At 37.0% G+C, this 16,728-nt stretch overlaps 1 protein-coding gene across 1 annotated transcript in view; it reads right to left on the bottom strand.

The window, feature by feature from the left end:
- Window positions 1-16,728, bottom strand: part of CFAP299 (cilia and flagella associated protein 299) — a gene marked incomplete at both ends in the record, with an annotated part of 100,541 nt that overhangs the window by 18,753 nt on the left and 65,060 nt on the right. The window contains one exon of the mRNA XM_080796391.1: window positions 7,308-7,437. Coding sequence (XP_080652517.1) covers window positions 7,308-7,437 — 130 coding nt within the window. The remainder of the gene's footprint in view (window positions 1-7,307; window positions 7,438-16,728) is intronic.

Below are 16,728 nucleotides of genomic sequence, written 5' to 3'. Positions count from 1 at the left end.
CTTCAATTAACCTGTAAGCATTTTAAGGGCAAGAAAACCACCTTTCTGATTCATTTTTATATCTCACAGTGCCCAGTAGTTACTCAGTAAATGCCAGATTCGGAAAAGGGGGATGGAAGGAAGATTGAAGAGACAACAGACTTACAAATGTTCATTCAGCTCACCTTTCTCTCTGTACTCATCCTGGATTAGTTCATATTTTCTCTTTCTCTTTCCTGAAGGTTGGGGTGAAGTAAGACCTCTCAGATTTTTTTTCCCACATAAATATGCATTCTCTTAGTTCTGTCTTTGCCTAAATGATCAGGCAGTTGCAATATTTAAAAGATCAACACAGAAACTTGCTAACTACAGCAGGACTTCTATCTAGTTCTAGTCCTCTTGGTCTTTACCTGGATTATTGTTATGCTAGCATCTTCTCTAGTTTGTCCTCCCTAGTCTGTCCTAATTTAGTCCCTCTTATTCTCTTAAAACATAACTTTTGGGGTGCTTGGGTGGCTCAGTCAGTTGAGCATCTGATTCTTGATTTCAGCTCAGGTCATGATCTCAGGGGTGTGAGACAGAGCCCCATGTGGGGCTCCAAGCTCAGACCAGAGTCTGTTTGGGATTCTCTCTCTCCCTCTCCCTCTGCCCTTCTCCCCACAGCCCAACATGTGTATACACTCTCCTATTTTCTCTCTCAAATAAATAAATAAATAAAATCTACAAAAAACAAAACAAAACAAAATAAAAAATATCACCTAACTTTCATCTTGTTATTTCCCTGCACAAGAGCTTTGGTGTATCCCCATTTCCTCCCAAGTCTAGTTCATGATCCTCAACAGTCCTACATTCAAGCCTTTCCATGACCTCTTCATGCTTAGTTCCTCTCAATGCTATCCTCTCAACATTCCCTCTCCACTGGCTCCTACCTCAGATCAAATATTATCTCTCCTTCCACTGAATTCCCAATGCATTTCTCTTTTTTGCAATATATCACTTTCTGCTTTATACTGCAGTTATGTTTTTTACATGCCTATTTCCCTGAAAGTACTATAAGCTTAATAAAGGGCAAGGCTTGAACTCTTGCTCCTCTTTAGATCTCCTACGGTGTCTCATGATATTTACATTGAAGCTCCATTGCTAGACTCCACCAATAATGAACTATGTGACTTTGAGTAAGTCATTAAACATGTTTGAATCAATTTACTCATAAACCAAAAACATTTTTTAAAGGACGTATTTATTTATTTTAGAGCGAGAGAGCATGAGTGGGAGGTGCAGAGGGAAAGAGTATCTCAAGCAAAATCCACGCTCAGCATGGAGCCCCATGCGGGTCTCCATCCCGTGACCTGGAGACCAGACTCAGAGACTCAGAGCCAGGATTTAGATGTTCAACTGACTGTGCTGCCCAGGTGCCCCTCAACAACATGTTCTAATTCAACAGTCTTAATTTCAGCTGGTTTAAATTATGTATTTCTGGGTTCATACAACACTTGCAAGCATGTACCAAAATTAAGATTTCTGCATAACCTTTAAAAAACTAAAATTATGGCTTCACTAGCTGTTTCCACTGATAAATTCTTGTACTCATTTCCTGACTTATTTGGATCAATATAGAATGAGGTGGCTATTCCCATTCTGGTTGTCATTATATACCAAGTGTCAGTGACATCATCTGCTTCTCAGTTGTTAATTAGTGTGGTATTACTTTTGTGCGTTTGGAGGGAATCATTCATTCAATCATTTATTCCATGATACTTATTAAGCGTCCATTAACCAGGCATTTTTTCCAGGTGATGTGCTATCACATTTAGTGAATGGAAGGAGGGAGGGGAGAAAAGCTGGTGCCATTAAGGAAGATTTTTCCTATTTTTAACTGTTCTATATAATCTGTCCCTCCAATTAGTAGATCATGAAGGTTTTAGACCACCCATATTATTTTAAGACTCAAGGAAACTCTCCCATGGTTAATGCTTCTTAAAAGCAAAATTCCACTTTTTTTCATTTGTCCAGATAATGCAGGGAGTGAGTGCAAAGTGCTTCCACTCAATCCTTCTAAGATAATACACTGGAAACATTTTGGTGGGTGTGAATCACTCAGACAAGCATTCTTCACTCAAAAATAGAAACCAGCTTTATTTGTTCCAGATGTTATACAGCTGCAGGGAAGTTAAAGCCAGTGGTCCTGTTTTCAATGCAACCAAACTCTTATTGCATTTGGAATTTCTTAACCAATGAACTCATATTACTCGTTCTAAGATCTGCACAATTTTCTTTTTTCCACTGTTACCATTCACAAACAACTATGTTTCATGGGAACCACTTTTCAGAGTTAATGAGTCCACATCTGTGTTATACAGAGGAAAGACATCCTGTTTATCACAGTTTCCACCTTTCATTTATCTTGACCTTTTAAAATTTTAAGTGTAAAATATTTCTTTTTTTTTTTTTTAATGATTTTACTTATTTATTTGAGAAAGAGAAACTGCACAAGTGGGAAGGGGAGCAGGAGAAAGGGAGAAGCAGGCTCCCTGTTGAGGATCTGGATCTGGATCTCCTAGGATCTGGAGATCATGACATGAGCCCAAGGCAGATGTCCAACTGACTGAGCTACCTGGGCAACCAGTGTAAAATATTTCAAAGGGATTTTTTGAAGGAAAAGACAAGAAGAGTTGAGTTTTGTTGTTCTTACAGTATTTTAGAGCATGTTATGGTGTTAAAAGTTATGGTATTGATTTTATTTATTTTTTTAACTTAATTTAATTTAATTTTTTTTCAGTGTTCCAAAATTCATTGTTCATGCACCACACCCAGTGCTCCATGCAATATGTGCCCTCCATAATACCTACCACCAGGCTCACCCAACCCCCACTTCCCTCCCCTCCAAAACCCTCAGTTTGTTTCTCAGAGTCCACAGTCTCTCATGGTTCGTCTCCCCCTCCGATTTCCCCCAACTCACTTCTCTCCATCTCCCTATGTCCTTCATGTTATTCCTTATGCACCACAAGTAAGTGAAACCATATGATAATTGAGTATCTGTGCTTGACTTATTTAACTCAGCGTATTCTCTTCCAGTTCCATCCATGTTGATACAAAAGTTGGGTATTCATCCTTTCCGATGGAGGCATAATACTCCATTGTTTATATGGTCCATATCTTCTTTATCCATTTGTCTGTTGAAAGGCATCTTTGGTTCTTTCCACAGTTTGGTGACTGTGGCCATTGCTGCTATGAACATTGGGGTACAGATGGCCCTTCTTTTCACTATATCTGTATCTTTGGGGTGAATACCCAGTAGTACAATTGCAGGGTCATAGGGTAGCTCTATTTTTAATTTCTTATGGAATCTCCACACTGTCTTCTAAAGTGGCTGCCCCAACTTGCATTCCCACCAACAATGTAAGAGGATTCCCATTTCTCCACATCCTCTCCAACACTTGTTGTTTACCGTCTTGTTGATTTTGGCCATTCTAACTGGTATAAGGTGGTATCTCAATGTGGTTTTGATTTGAATCTCCCTGATGGCTAATGATGAACATTTTTTTATGTGTCTGTTAGCCATTTGTATGTCTTCTTTGGACAAGTGTCTATTCATGTCTTCTGCCCACTTTTTAACGTGATTATCTGTTTTGTGTGTGTTGAGTTTGAGGAGTTCTTTACAGATCTTGGATATCAGCCCTTTGTCTGTAGTGTTATTTGCGACACTACAACCCATTCTGTGGGTTGCCTCTTTGTTTTGTTGACAGTTTCCTTTGCTGTGCAGAAGCTTTTGATCTTGATGAAGTCCCAAAAGTTCATTTTCGCTTTTGTTTCCTTTGCCTTTGGAGATATATCTTGAAAGAACTTGCTGTGGCTAATGTCAAAGAGGTTACTGGCTATGTTCTTCTCTAGGATTTTGATAGATTCCTGCCTCATGTTAAGGCCTTTTATCCATTTTGAGTTTATCTTTGCATGTGGTGTAAGAGAATGGTTGAGTTTTATTCTTCTATACATAACATTCCAATTTTCCCAGCATTATTTATTGAAGAGACTGTCTTTTTTTCACTGTATATTTTTTCCTGCTTTGTCTAAGATTATTTGACCATAGAGTTGAGGGTCCATATCTGGGCTCTCTACTGTGTTCCATTGGTCTATGTGTCTGTTTTTGTGCCAGTATTCATGTTCATTTTAGGAAGAATTTAAAATAAAATTATTAATAATAACATTAAGTATAAAAATGTAACTTATCATTGTGCATTTGTAGTTTTAAAAACTTGACAGCTTGTTTTTTGATTATTCTGTAGGTCCATAAGAGATGCTATGTGGGTGCATGAAAGATAAAAGGATCATAGCTCTTAGAAGAAGGTAAGTTAAGGTATTATGTAGATGTACATGCTAATTTAATATCTAGTCCATAAAAATTAAAATATATGTGTTATATTTTGTTTGAGGTCAAATGTTTGAGAACACTTTGAAAACAGAGTGTCAGATCTCTTGAGATTATTGTCCTTTTAAGGAGAAGCTCTTCTCCATCTGTGGTTCATAGGTAATCTGAAATAGAACCACACTGGCTGTTTGTGAAAATATGTATGCCTGGGACCAGTTGAGTCAGAATCTCTGAGAACTGGTGCTGTAGAGGGGACTTTAGAGATCAGGAAACAGCAGCAACACTCACATCATCCATTTGTGAATGCGAAAACTCTAAGAAGTTAAGTGAATTTCACCAGGCCAGGCAGCCAGTTAATTATAAAGTAAGGCATAGAATTTTGTTTATTGGTGTTGAAACCAGCACTTTTTTTCCCCAGTAGGTCAACTATAAGATTTATCTTCAAAAAGATAAAATTAAAAGAAAAATTAAATATAAGTATCTAAATTTTATCAGGTGTCCCATCAATGGTTTTTTTATAACTAATTCCTTTAAATATTCTTTCCTCTCATCACTAATTAACTGGACCCTATTCTTCCTCCAGGATTTGGAAATACCTTTCCTTCAGACTCATCGTGAATCTTTTGAATATAATGAAATTATAATCAAAATATCTCTCACCCCCTAGGGACACCTGGGTGGCTCAGTTCATTAAGCATCTGCCGTCAGGTCAGGTCATGATCCAAGGCTCCTGGGATTGAGTACTGCATTGGGCTCCCTGCGCAATGGGGAGTCTGCTTCGGTCCCTCCCCCTGCTCCTTCTCTCTCTCATTCACTCTCTCTCTCCCTCTCATTCAAATAAATAAATAAAGTCTAAAAAACAAACAAACAAACAAACAACCTTCCTCCCTCAAAGAAAAAAATGTTATATTTCATGTATTAAAAATTAAATCTTTGAAGTCTCATGATTAATTATTTAGGAAGTGAGTGATTTAGTTAACTTATTTAAACCATGTTGAAGAAAGAGTTTTTATTCAATAATGATTCCACAAAGACTGTAAAAACTATAATTCATGACATACATTCTTGAAATATGTATATGTCATTAGTTAAAATAGAGCCATAAAGTAGTTTAGTGGTATCATTCAAAACTGATTCAAAAATTTATTTCGTACCTCCTAATGAAGCCATTAATACTTTTGTCTTTAACCCTCTAAGAGTAAATGTCTCTGTGAATATAATTTATTAAGTTTCCTGTCCTTTGTCTCGATTTTGACATACATTTGTGAGAAGGAAAGAGGCACCACTAGAGAGAAGGTGTGCTGATATTTATCAATTCATGATAATTATGGCTGTAATTATTTTCAGGTTCAACCCTTCATTTTACTAATGAGAAACCCTAGACCAATTAAAGGGTAGTGTTCTTTTTTCTTAATTTTATTTATTTAAGTAATCTCTACAACCCCATGTGGGGCTTGAACTCACGATCCCAAGATCAAGCGTTGTATGCTCCTCCTATTGAGCCAGCCAGGTGCCCCAAGAGTAGTGCTCTTTTGAAGGAGATAACATTGGGTCAGAAACTGCTAGTTTCTACTCACACAACTTTTCTCCCTTCTCCAGAACTTCTGATTTCAGCTAGGTACATGACCACCTGAATAAAGATTATATTTCCCAGTCATCCATGTAGATAGATATTGCCATGTGACTAAGCTCTTGCCTTGGACTATAAGTGAACCTTTGAGGGGTAGCTTTTGGGTAACTTCCTTAAAAGGCACTGGAGCAGAGGTGTCCTTTCCACTGTCTGAACTCCCTCCATGAATTCTGTTGGAAATGTGTTAGTTTTGACTGGAGATCTGTTTTGGTCCAAGAGGATGAGGGCCCTTTTGGCCTACATGACTGTGGAGCGGCCATTCAAACTTTGGACTGACAACTGAGACTCATACATGAGAAAGAAAGAAGCTTCTGTTCTGTTAAGTCACTGTGTTGGAGTTGTATCTGATTGCAGACAACAATCCATTTCTTACTACAGAATTTCTTTTTTCATTCTTTGAGCATGTAATTTTGTGCAATTTTTATGAGCAAGAAATTTTACTAATTGGATATGAAATAAAATAATTTTATTATTATTATTTTAATTTTAAATTTCTAAAAAGTTTTGGGAAAGTTTTTAGAACCAGACTCCCATTTTCCTTTCATCCATCCTTGTCTCTATCCCAGGCATATCATACAATTCCTTTCTTTCACTGTGAAGGAATACTCTTCTTGGCTTGGATTTTAGACTGATGCTGTCATATGAGTAATATGTTTTCCAAAATTAAAAAAAAAAAGCCTAAGCAACTCAAGAACATATGACTTTAAATCAAGTTTTAACCTTCTCCTCCAAACATACAAGTCATGATTAAAAGTCATGATGCAAACACAGTCATTGAAAATATGTAAGATGTAAATATTTGTCATTGAACAAATACAAAATATCATGGGACATGTCTTTAAAATATTTAAATAACATGTATTTTCTAAGTTAACACTTAAGAAATACACAAAGGGTAATACTGTTTTCGGTATTCGTTAAATATAAAAAGAGATGTTAGAATTCTGGGAATATTTCTGAGGTGAGAGTCTCCCTTCCATAAATAGTTCGTCTTCCCATTTAGAGCAAAAAGTACTGGACATCCCCAGGATCAGAACACACAAATGCATTGCCCGATGGCTGCTTGATCTAACTTAGCTGATAGGCTTGGAGAACAATTCTCACTTGTGAGTTCTATTTAAATTCCCCTCAAACTCTTCCTTACTGATTTCTGATAACAGATTAAGTTTGGAGTTTTTTTTCTTAAGGAATAATGAATACCTTATGTTTCAACATAGTCTTTTATTTCTAGGTTTAAATTATTTAAGAGTGTCAAATATTTAATAGATTTTTTAATAGTGGAAAAAATACAATAAAATTCAGAGAGATATACAAATGTAAAAGCAGTCTTACCTTTGGATCCACGTTGAGAATTTTTCTGTCTCTTTTGTATTTGAAAAGTAAGCCTTCTGGATTATCAGCAATCACTTGATAATTGGGAGTTGAATTCCAAACAGCAATATGACTGTCCCAGTTGTAAAAGCTAGAAAATAAATATTTATTAAAAATTAATATGTATGATACAATAAATTAACAAATATATTTCAGAAAATACTTAGGGCAGTTCAGTTTTCCAATAAATGAATTGGATCATAGTCTGTATAATCATGTGAGACACATGCGTGATTAAAATCCTTGCAGAAGAGATTAGACTAGGTTATTCTCAAATTATTTAAATACATATTTATGACTATTTTGAATAACTTCTTGGTTTGGACACTTTATGAACTAGGATTTAGTCCAATATTACACTCCCCAGGAAGTCAAGAAGAAAACTGGTGCAATTTGAAGCTGTTTCTTCCCGCTCAGATTCAGCGTATTAGGAGCCTGTTTCCTGGAAGGAAAGGCCAGCTAAGTCACCTCTTTTCATTCAAAACAAATTATTTCATATCTTTTAGGCTTTATTTTTAATCATATGTTTCCCAGGGAGTGAGGAAACTATGGGAGTGTGAGAGGTACCATAGGCTGGGCATGATGTGGTGCATTCTAGCCCTACACCCACAGGAAGTTGCACTCTCTTCACAGACCAGCAAGTAGGCTAGGGGAGGTCGACTGGCATGGAGGAGGCCCTGCACCTAGCATGGGACAGGGATGGTATTTCAACCCAGATCTGTGCACTTCAAAGCACAAGTATGTTCTTTCTGCTGTTCAACATTGCCTGCATTTTACACCCCCCCCTTTTTTGGTTGATCTATGGAAACTTTCTATTTTTTCCATGTCTTGCTTTATACTTACTTGTCAAAAATTAATATAATTGTAATATGAGTTATAAGAATACTCAATATATTAATTTCACATATCTTATTCCTATTAGCACATTTCTAATATTATGTTAATATGTTCAAGTATTGACATGTTTCTAATACGTCTATTATCCATTTCTGTGTTGTTTTGTCCTTTATGATTCCCTTATTCATTTTCAAAGAGTAGATTTCATTGATTAAACTCGCTTCGGATTATAGTATTTTCTGAGGCACCAATTTCTGTGCCTTTACCTGAAAATGTAATGTTTACCCTCATATTTTTCAATACTCAGAAAAGTCTCATTTCACCAATCATATATTCATATCACTGGGGGCATATTAATGAGGACTGTTTTCTCTCGTCCCCAACTGTTTGTTTTATGGCCAAAACACAGGAATATCTGCCCTTTCTGATGCACAGAGTTAGAAAAAGTGGTTTTCTAATCATCTTTGTCTGTTGAGTATGTCCTCTCCAAGAGAGCAGGAATGAATATTTGATTGGTGAATAGAGGAAAGGAGCCAAGCATTTCACGCCTTTCTAGGTCCTTACTTCAGCTAGCCTTCAAAAGTGAAGTTTGTCATGGCAGCCTCTACCCCCACTAGGTAAGGTAGCAGTGGTAAAGTTATTAGGAGCCAATCTGACTGTGCACCCAAGCTATATTCTCAAATTCACTTTAATCCATGAAAAAAGATAATTTGACGTCCATTTTACTGGCTGTTCAGTTAAAAGACGGCTAAGTTGGAATAGGGGACAATGGGTGTGATTCTAACCTTTTATGTATCTCTCTAAATAATTATTTATGAGATATATAGCTATAGATAATCCCAGTAAAATGTCTGAGTCCTAGCTTGGCTGTGCTTAGAGTGGCATGATTTATATCACACATTCCTATCTTGTTGCTCAGATCTCAAATTAAAAGTCTTATTAAAGTCTAGGCAGGAAAAAATACATATATACACACACTCTTTATATAAAAAAGTTAATTTGTATAGCATGTGGTACTTCTGATGAGCAATTTAGGTTGTTTTTCAATACTTTCATTCTAGGCAAGGACGGGAAACAGGTTTCATTTTGCATGTCAATTCTAAGAGCTGATTAGTATTAGTATTTAATAAGGAAAATTGACAATAATTACCATGTGCTGGGTACTGTACTGAGCCTAATTGATATATTGTCTCATTTAGTCCTATCACCAACCCCATGAAATACGTACAAAATCATCAAATTTTATACACACAGAGCCCAAGTGATCTTAACATGTACTTGTAAATGAAAATGGGGGAGGGGCTGGGTTTGAAAGATACAAAAAACTGGGTTTGATGTTATGAGGAGGGATGTCAACAAGATGATAGCCTAGGATTATTCTCCAATTTCTGGTGTGGATTCTTCAGAGGACAGAATTACTTACCAGGATATAAAATATAAAAGGAAGGAGTTGGGGAGAAGAGGGAGGTTCAGTTTTGGACATGTTGAACTTGAAATCCCCCTGAAGCATCTGACTTTTATTGAATTTTTATTGTCTATCAGTATCCTTTGCTAGTTCATCTACTGTTTCACCTTCTTGAGGCCTTGAGCTCCTTGGCTCACCGTCCTCCTAACATACAACAACTAATTTCCTTACGTCTTTACTTACCCATGATTCACAAGATACTTGTCAATCGTCACAGCTTTATCATTCAATGGACCCTACTTATATTGAAAAGTACCAGTTGCAAAATTGATTCAAATGTCTATCTTTTCCATTACTCCCCATGGTCTCTGAAAAATCTTGCTGAAACAATAGTACCACTGATACAATTCTAAATTCCAAATTTCTAACCTTGGTTGGATTTCAGGCAGTACAGAGCAATTTTTTACATGTTTCTAGTTATCTTCTCTGCCATTTATTATACGACTCCTGCCTCCCATTCTTCACTTTCCTCCTTAGTCTCAAAAGATGACTTTACCTCTTACTTTATTAGGAAAATAAAGGACACTAAATGGAAACTAATGATCAATATCCTGTTCCATGAGTAGCAAATTGACAATGTCCTCTACTTCCTTCCATTCAACTCAGAGGAATTAGGTGTCTCTCTTTCTTTCCAGAAAAAAATCATATCCATATACATTCTAAATTTCATCCCTTATGGCTTCTTTAATTACTTCAATAATCATCTAAAAATTTTCTGATATAATCAAATTCATCTCACCATAAATTTTCCCCCAGGACTAATAAACACATATCAATGTTCCTAACTAAACAAAGAAGAGAAAAGAGAAGAAGGGAGAAAGGAAGGGAGGGAGGAAAGGAAGAAAGAAAGAAGGAAAGAAAGAGAAGGAAGAGAGGAAAAGAAAGAGAGGGAAAGGAAGGAAGAAGAAAAGAAGTAGAAAGAAGAGGAATAGGAAAGAGAAAGGGAAGAAGAGAAAAGAGATTTCAAAACTTCCTCCAAATCAGATTTTCTCCAGGCTGTCACAGTTTTCTCCTAATACATTAAAATTAAATCCCTCCTCTCTGTGCCAATTTGCCCCACACCCTGCGCTCCATCTCAGTTCTCTCACCGGAGTGAGGATCTACATCACCTGCTTAATTGTACCTTTGAGATAAACCACAGACTCCTCAGTCTCAATATACCAACATATATTTACTCCTTGCTGTACTCTCCAGATCAATAAGCAACGCTCAGTACATGTTTATTGGTTAAATACATGATCTTTACCCATCTCTACTATTATTATTTATAACCCAATTAATAATATTTTCAGTTACTACAGAATTAAAGAAGATGCAAGAGAAATTATTTTTTTTTTAATTTATTGGACAGAGAGAGAGAGAGATATCACAAGTAGGCAGAGCAGCAGGCAGAGAGAGAGCGGGAAGCAGGCTCCCCGCTGAGCAGAGAGCCCGATATGGGGCTCGATCCCAGGACCCTGAGATCATGACCTGAGCTAAAGGCAGAGGCTCAACCCACTAAGCCACCCAGGTGCCCCCAAGAGAAATTATTTTAAGAGGAAATAAAGATAATTGATCTAAACCCTGATGCAATGATTTCAATTTTCTCTTACGTGAAGCTCAGAAGTTGAACTATATATTCCAAAGGCTCTTTACAATGTTAATATTCCATGATTTAAAAGTCTCTTTTGATTCGGTGAGTTTTAACACATTATTTGATTTATGTCTCAGTGTTCACAACTTGAAAATACTTACAGAAAAGTTTAAACATACTGTATTTATAACAGATAGAAGAACTTGTGAGGTAATTTATGTAAAATCATTGAAGCTTTTGCAATAAAACAACAATTTTCCATTTACTCCGTATGATAAACATCCTGGACATTTTAGTGTATAGGTATGAGAGTACTTATACACAACTTATACAAATAAATTGTGGTAATAAAATGAAATCTGCAGAAACTGTGTTCATTAAGTGATAAGGGGACCTTATGTATGTTTTTGGAAACAATTACAAGTTTGTCATTTATTTTCCATGACAATTGTTGATACCAGAGAAAACATTCTGATGACATCACAGGGCAAGAGAGCTTTGGACCACCAGGGGGAGTAAATTTCAAAGCCATTGTCCAGAACACCGTGTTTGGCCTAGTTTTGCTCACTACTTCCCTTCAAATGGAATGGAGGGACATACTAATGGAAATTATGAAAGCACAAAATGGCCAGTTATTAAAGATTTTAAAAATTCACATAAAATACATTAAAGGCAAGTTAAGGCCTTAGGGCGAATATAGAATAAACATAATGATTGTTTGGTCACCAGTATGTAAAACATAGAGAAAAAAATGAAATCACTACCACATAAACATGAAATTTGATATCACAGAGAACACATCACTGGAATTGAAGCTATTATCATCTCAGGGATTTTCCCCATGAATACAATCAACAATTTATAATAATTAGGAAGAACTTCTGTTTCAATCTCCATTAATAATACAATCTTTTTAAGTTTTATACAGTAGGACCAGTAGGCTTTTATAGCATGTAAGACTTGCATATGGTTATAAAACTAAAGCACATTCTCTTTGAGATAAAAAGAAAGAAGGTGCATTTATAAAATATAATTTGTTGGACAAAGACATACTCATATTTAAATGAAATCTGTAAAAACAGAGATAAAATTAAAATCCTACGGAACTAGTTTTGTTAAATCAAAAGATTTTTTTGAGAAATGAAAAAATCAGGAGATTTCATATCAATCATAGGGACACTTAAGTGTTAAACTTTATTGTCTCCTTTTTTAAATCTCTGTGTAGTCAGCCTATAAGTAAGATGATCTTATAGTTTTGCTGTCCAAACTGGGATCCTCTTGGAAAAGATAGGGTTGCTCCTAATAATTATGCCAAGACAACAAGAGTGAGCTCAGGTGAAATGGAGATGTGCGGTAGATACACCACAAATCTAAAAATTTAACAGTGCAGTTTTAGAGTTGATTTATCCAGTGTTTATGTAAAATGCTTCCAAAGTTTTGCCATAGATTTGCCAAATATACAATAAAGATGTTTAAACAATGTTAAAGCATGTTTTCTTATGGCTGATTTTTTTTTAATTTTATTGCTGTGGAAAAATTATATTATACGAAATTGCAATTGTGGTATAGAGACAAGAAATTTAATCTAGAATAATAAATACTCTTGCTCGGGTGCCTGGGTGGCTCAGTGGGTTAAAGCCTCTGCTTTCGGCTCAGGTCATGATCTCAGGGTCCTGGGATTGAGCCCCGCATCAGGCTCTCTGCTGGGCGGGGAGCCTGCTTCCCCTTCTCTCTCTGCCTGCCTCTCTGTATACTTGTGATCTCTCTCTCTCTGTGTCAAATAAATAAATAAAATCTTTAAAAAAATACTCTTGATCTTTTTATTTTTCAAATAATATCAAAGTAGCATAACATTCTATAATAACTAATTTTCTCAAATATGATATTCCATATGAAAATATATGTTTGATCAATCATTTTGGTTGGTAAGAATATGAAGTCTAAAGTTTAGTGTTTCTTTAAGTTAGTTAAGTTGGTTCTTGTTTATGGCCAAATATTATATCTCTAAATTCAATCAGTTATTTAATAAATGCTTATGCAAGTTGGGAAAATACAGATAACTGTTGAACAATACACTGTAACTATTAAAATAATTAAGAACATTAAAATCCCTGGAGACAGATATTCAGGGTGTCATTCAGTTCAACTCAACACAATTTTGAGCATCTAGTTTGTGCCAGGAATGATCCTGAATATTTAACAATAACACACACACACACACACACACATGCACACACACACACACACACACCCAGAAAAACAGTCTTCACCTTCAAGGAACTCACAGTCTATGGGACATCAGAAATGTGAACAAAAGATTATAGTACAGCATGAAAAATGATACAGTAGAATATATGTAAGGTATTTTTGGACCGTAGGGGTCAAAAAAGAATATATGTCTTGGTCAAATATACTTCTAGTGAGATTTTCCTGATGGAAAATAATAGGGTCAGGCATTCTAGGTGGAAAGGCTAGATTGGATAAGAACTGAAAAATATACATACATTAGTTCTTACCGCTATGAGAAATTTTCAGTCATACACTGGGAGGTAAGGCAGAAGGTAAATTGCTGTAAGCTGAAAATTAAATATGAAATATGGTTCTTAACTGTTTCCTACTAAAATGCAGAAACTGTGTGCCTTGCCTTTGGGGACAGAGTGTGCTCAGTGAAGAAAGCAAGGAGAGCGTAAGGCTGGGTCTCCTATCATCCTATAGTGCAGGGATAGAAGGGAGAGTTCACTGCTGGCAGGCCATCACTCTCAGTTTTCACGTGTGCAAGAAGACAGATGACCTGTTTGGCATGCTCACTATGGGGCTCTGAACCAAAAGTCTGATGTCAAATGGATGGACTGGTTGTAGAAATCACTGAGGGAATGATGAATAGAATATAGTACCTGGGATACCTGACTAATTATAAGAGATTCTCAAGGGTAGAGAATAATATAGCCAAATGGGAGGATTTCTTAGGTCACCACCAAGGAGCTCCTTGTTCAGAGGGACCCTTCTTATAGGTAGAGATTCTGAGGATTTCATGCCTGTTTCCATCCTCCTAAACTGTATACTGGTCTCCTCACTGGGGACCCCAGGGCTCTGATGGGGCATCTGGAATTTTCAGCCCCACGCAGTGGGAAAGGAGTGGGTGATAGTAACAGATGAACACATTACCAGATTTCCCCCAAGATAGGGCTATGGAAATAGACTTACAAGTTACACAAAGCTCTTTCTGATTTTTCAATCAGAGCAATTATTAGAGACATTTTGGAGTACCTCTCAGTTGCAAATCCTAGAGTGAGAACCTCAAGGTCAAGCAGGAATCCCACCAGCTGCTTCTATAGCAACTGGGCTATGTGGCCATTTGTGGTAAAGAGACTGAAGCAGCAGAAATTTCTCAAATTTCTCAAAGCAAGGGCACCTGGGTGCCTCAGTGGGTTAAAGCCTCTGCCTTCAGCTAGGGTCATGATCCCATGATCCCAGGGTCCTGGGATCGAGCCCCGCATCGGGCTCTCTGCTCAGCGGGGAGCCTGCTTCCCTTCCTCTCTCTCTGCCTGCCTCTCTGCCTACTCATGATCTCCCTCTCTGTCAAATAAATCAATAAAATCTTAAAAAAAAAGGAAATTTCTCAAAGCAGAATCTTGAAGGGATGGTGCAGGGATGGGGTGGGGGCCACAGAGAGTCCTCTCTTAATCTCATTGTTTTTCTGATATTATTGAAACAACTATTGTGAATATTGTTTTGCATTGATGTAGTGCTTTATCAAATACAAAGAGCTTTCACTATTATACTCTTTTTTAATGTCCAGAACAACCATGTGTGGTAGACATGGTATGTATATATGCATATATTATTGTTATTACTAAGTTATCACTTTATAGAAAAGAAAATTAGAGCTACAGAATATTGTAGATATTATGTAGCAAAATCAGCATTTAATCTAAGATTTTAAGATGGTTATTTCATCGCTTGTCTGCTAACTATTACTCTGTGTCAGGTTTCTCAGGCTAGGCAATCGTCTATATCCCATGCAAGTAGTAAAGATTCTCCCCTGGGAGCAAAACATAAGGAGGAAGGCAAGGAATAAATTCCAAATATGGGGCTTTTTGAGCCAAATTGTCCCTTTATGATAAAAAAGCAGTTATAAAGAAAGCGTTGTTTCATCTCAGGGAGTGCACAAAGGGACTCCTCTAAAAAATTGGGCCTAATTTTCCATATGTTTTAGAGCAGGATTAGAAAACTTCAAGCTTTGCTTGCATTTACCACGCTGGATATATGTGGGGTGGGTGTGTTAAAATTCCATATAGATTTCCCAGCCCAACAGGGCGATAATTGAAATAAAGTCTTTCTGTGCAATCTGTTTACGTTTGAGAGCCCCCTCTTGGCATGTTATAGATATTGTAATGAGTTGATCTTGTAGGAACAATTGCTTGTGAATATCAGCGTTATCATCTGAGTGAGACACAGTGTGCTTTGAAATGAACAGAACCAGAGATCTGGTCCAGGACCTGTCTAAACACATGGCATTATTCATGGAGATTTTGTCAATTGTCCAGATTAAAGAGGTGCCAATCTGCTGTTCCTCCTCCTACCCAACCAGGCCATCTAAGAGGTTCTAATAGGGAACAAAATAAGAGTTTGGAGGGTTTCTGGCTTCAAAGTAGTTCTTTGTCCAATTTGTCCTGCAAGTTAAGAGGGAAATATGTTGTCTAGAAGTCACATGACTTAGAGGATACACTATGCACCAAGCGGTTTTTCATGTTTGGGGTAGAATGAGGAATAACATACAGTTTCTGCCTTATGAGTTCACTATCTCATAGGTGAAAACACAACCCAAACAACACAAATATACTTGAAATTTGATGGGAAGACAGAGGAGAGAAACCTTACTCCGACTGAGGGAAGATAAACAGAATTTAAAAATAGCTCCCTCGAGGAAGTAACACGAGGCCTGGATCTTAAATGAGTAATAGGAACTGACCAGGTAGAGGGACGGCGTCAGGGGTAGAAGGACGGCCACTAACTAGACGAGACAGCATGGAAAATCATGCCGCTGAGAATCGGAATGGAGGATGCAGGGGGTAACACAGCCAGCAATTTAGTATCCATAGAACAGAAAGTTCACTTAGGTGGGTGAGAAATGAGACTGAAGATATACCCAGAGAACAAGTCCCAGAAAGCCTTATTTATAATACCAAACAATGCTGTCTTCATCCTGTAGGCAATGGGAGTATCCGAGGGTTAGGAAATAGGAAAGTGCAGGGCAGGACGGGCAGTTTGGAGAGATTATTCTGGCAGTGGGTGAGGAATTGATTTAAGGTGATGGCGGTAGGGAGTGCTGGAATCCATGTGACCAAATTGAAGTCTGTTTACTAATACCAGGCTAGAACTGAGAAAGTATTACAGGTCATGGGGTTGCCAAAAAAAATTTATACACACACACAAATACATGGGCACGCACACACATATACAGCAGATAGCAAGTCTAGAAGTCATTAGTGAGAAGCATTATAGAT

This window comes from Martes martes, assembly GCF_963455335.1.
Source record: "Martes martes genome assembly, chromosome: 2".
Classification (NCBI taxonomy): domain Eukaryota; kingdom Metazoa; phylum Chordata; class Mammalia; order Carnivora; family Mustelidae; genus Martes; species Martes martes.
This window is presented reverse-complemented; position numbering and strand designations above follow the sequence as displayed.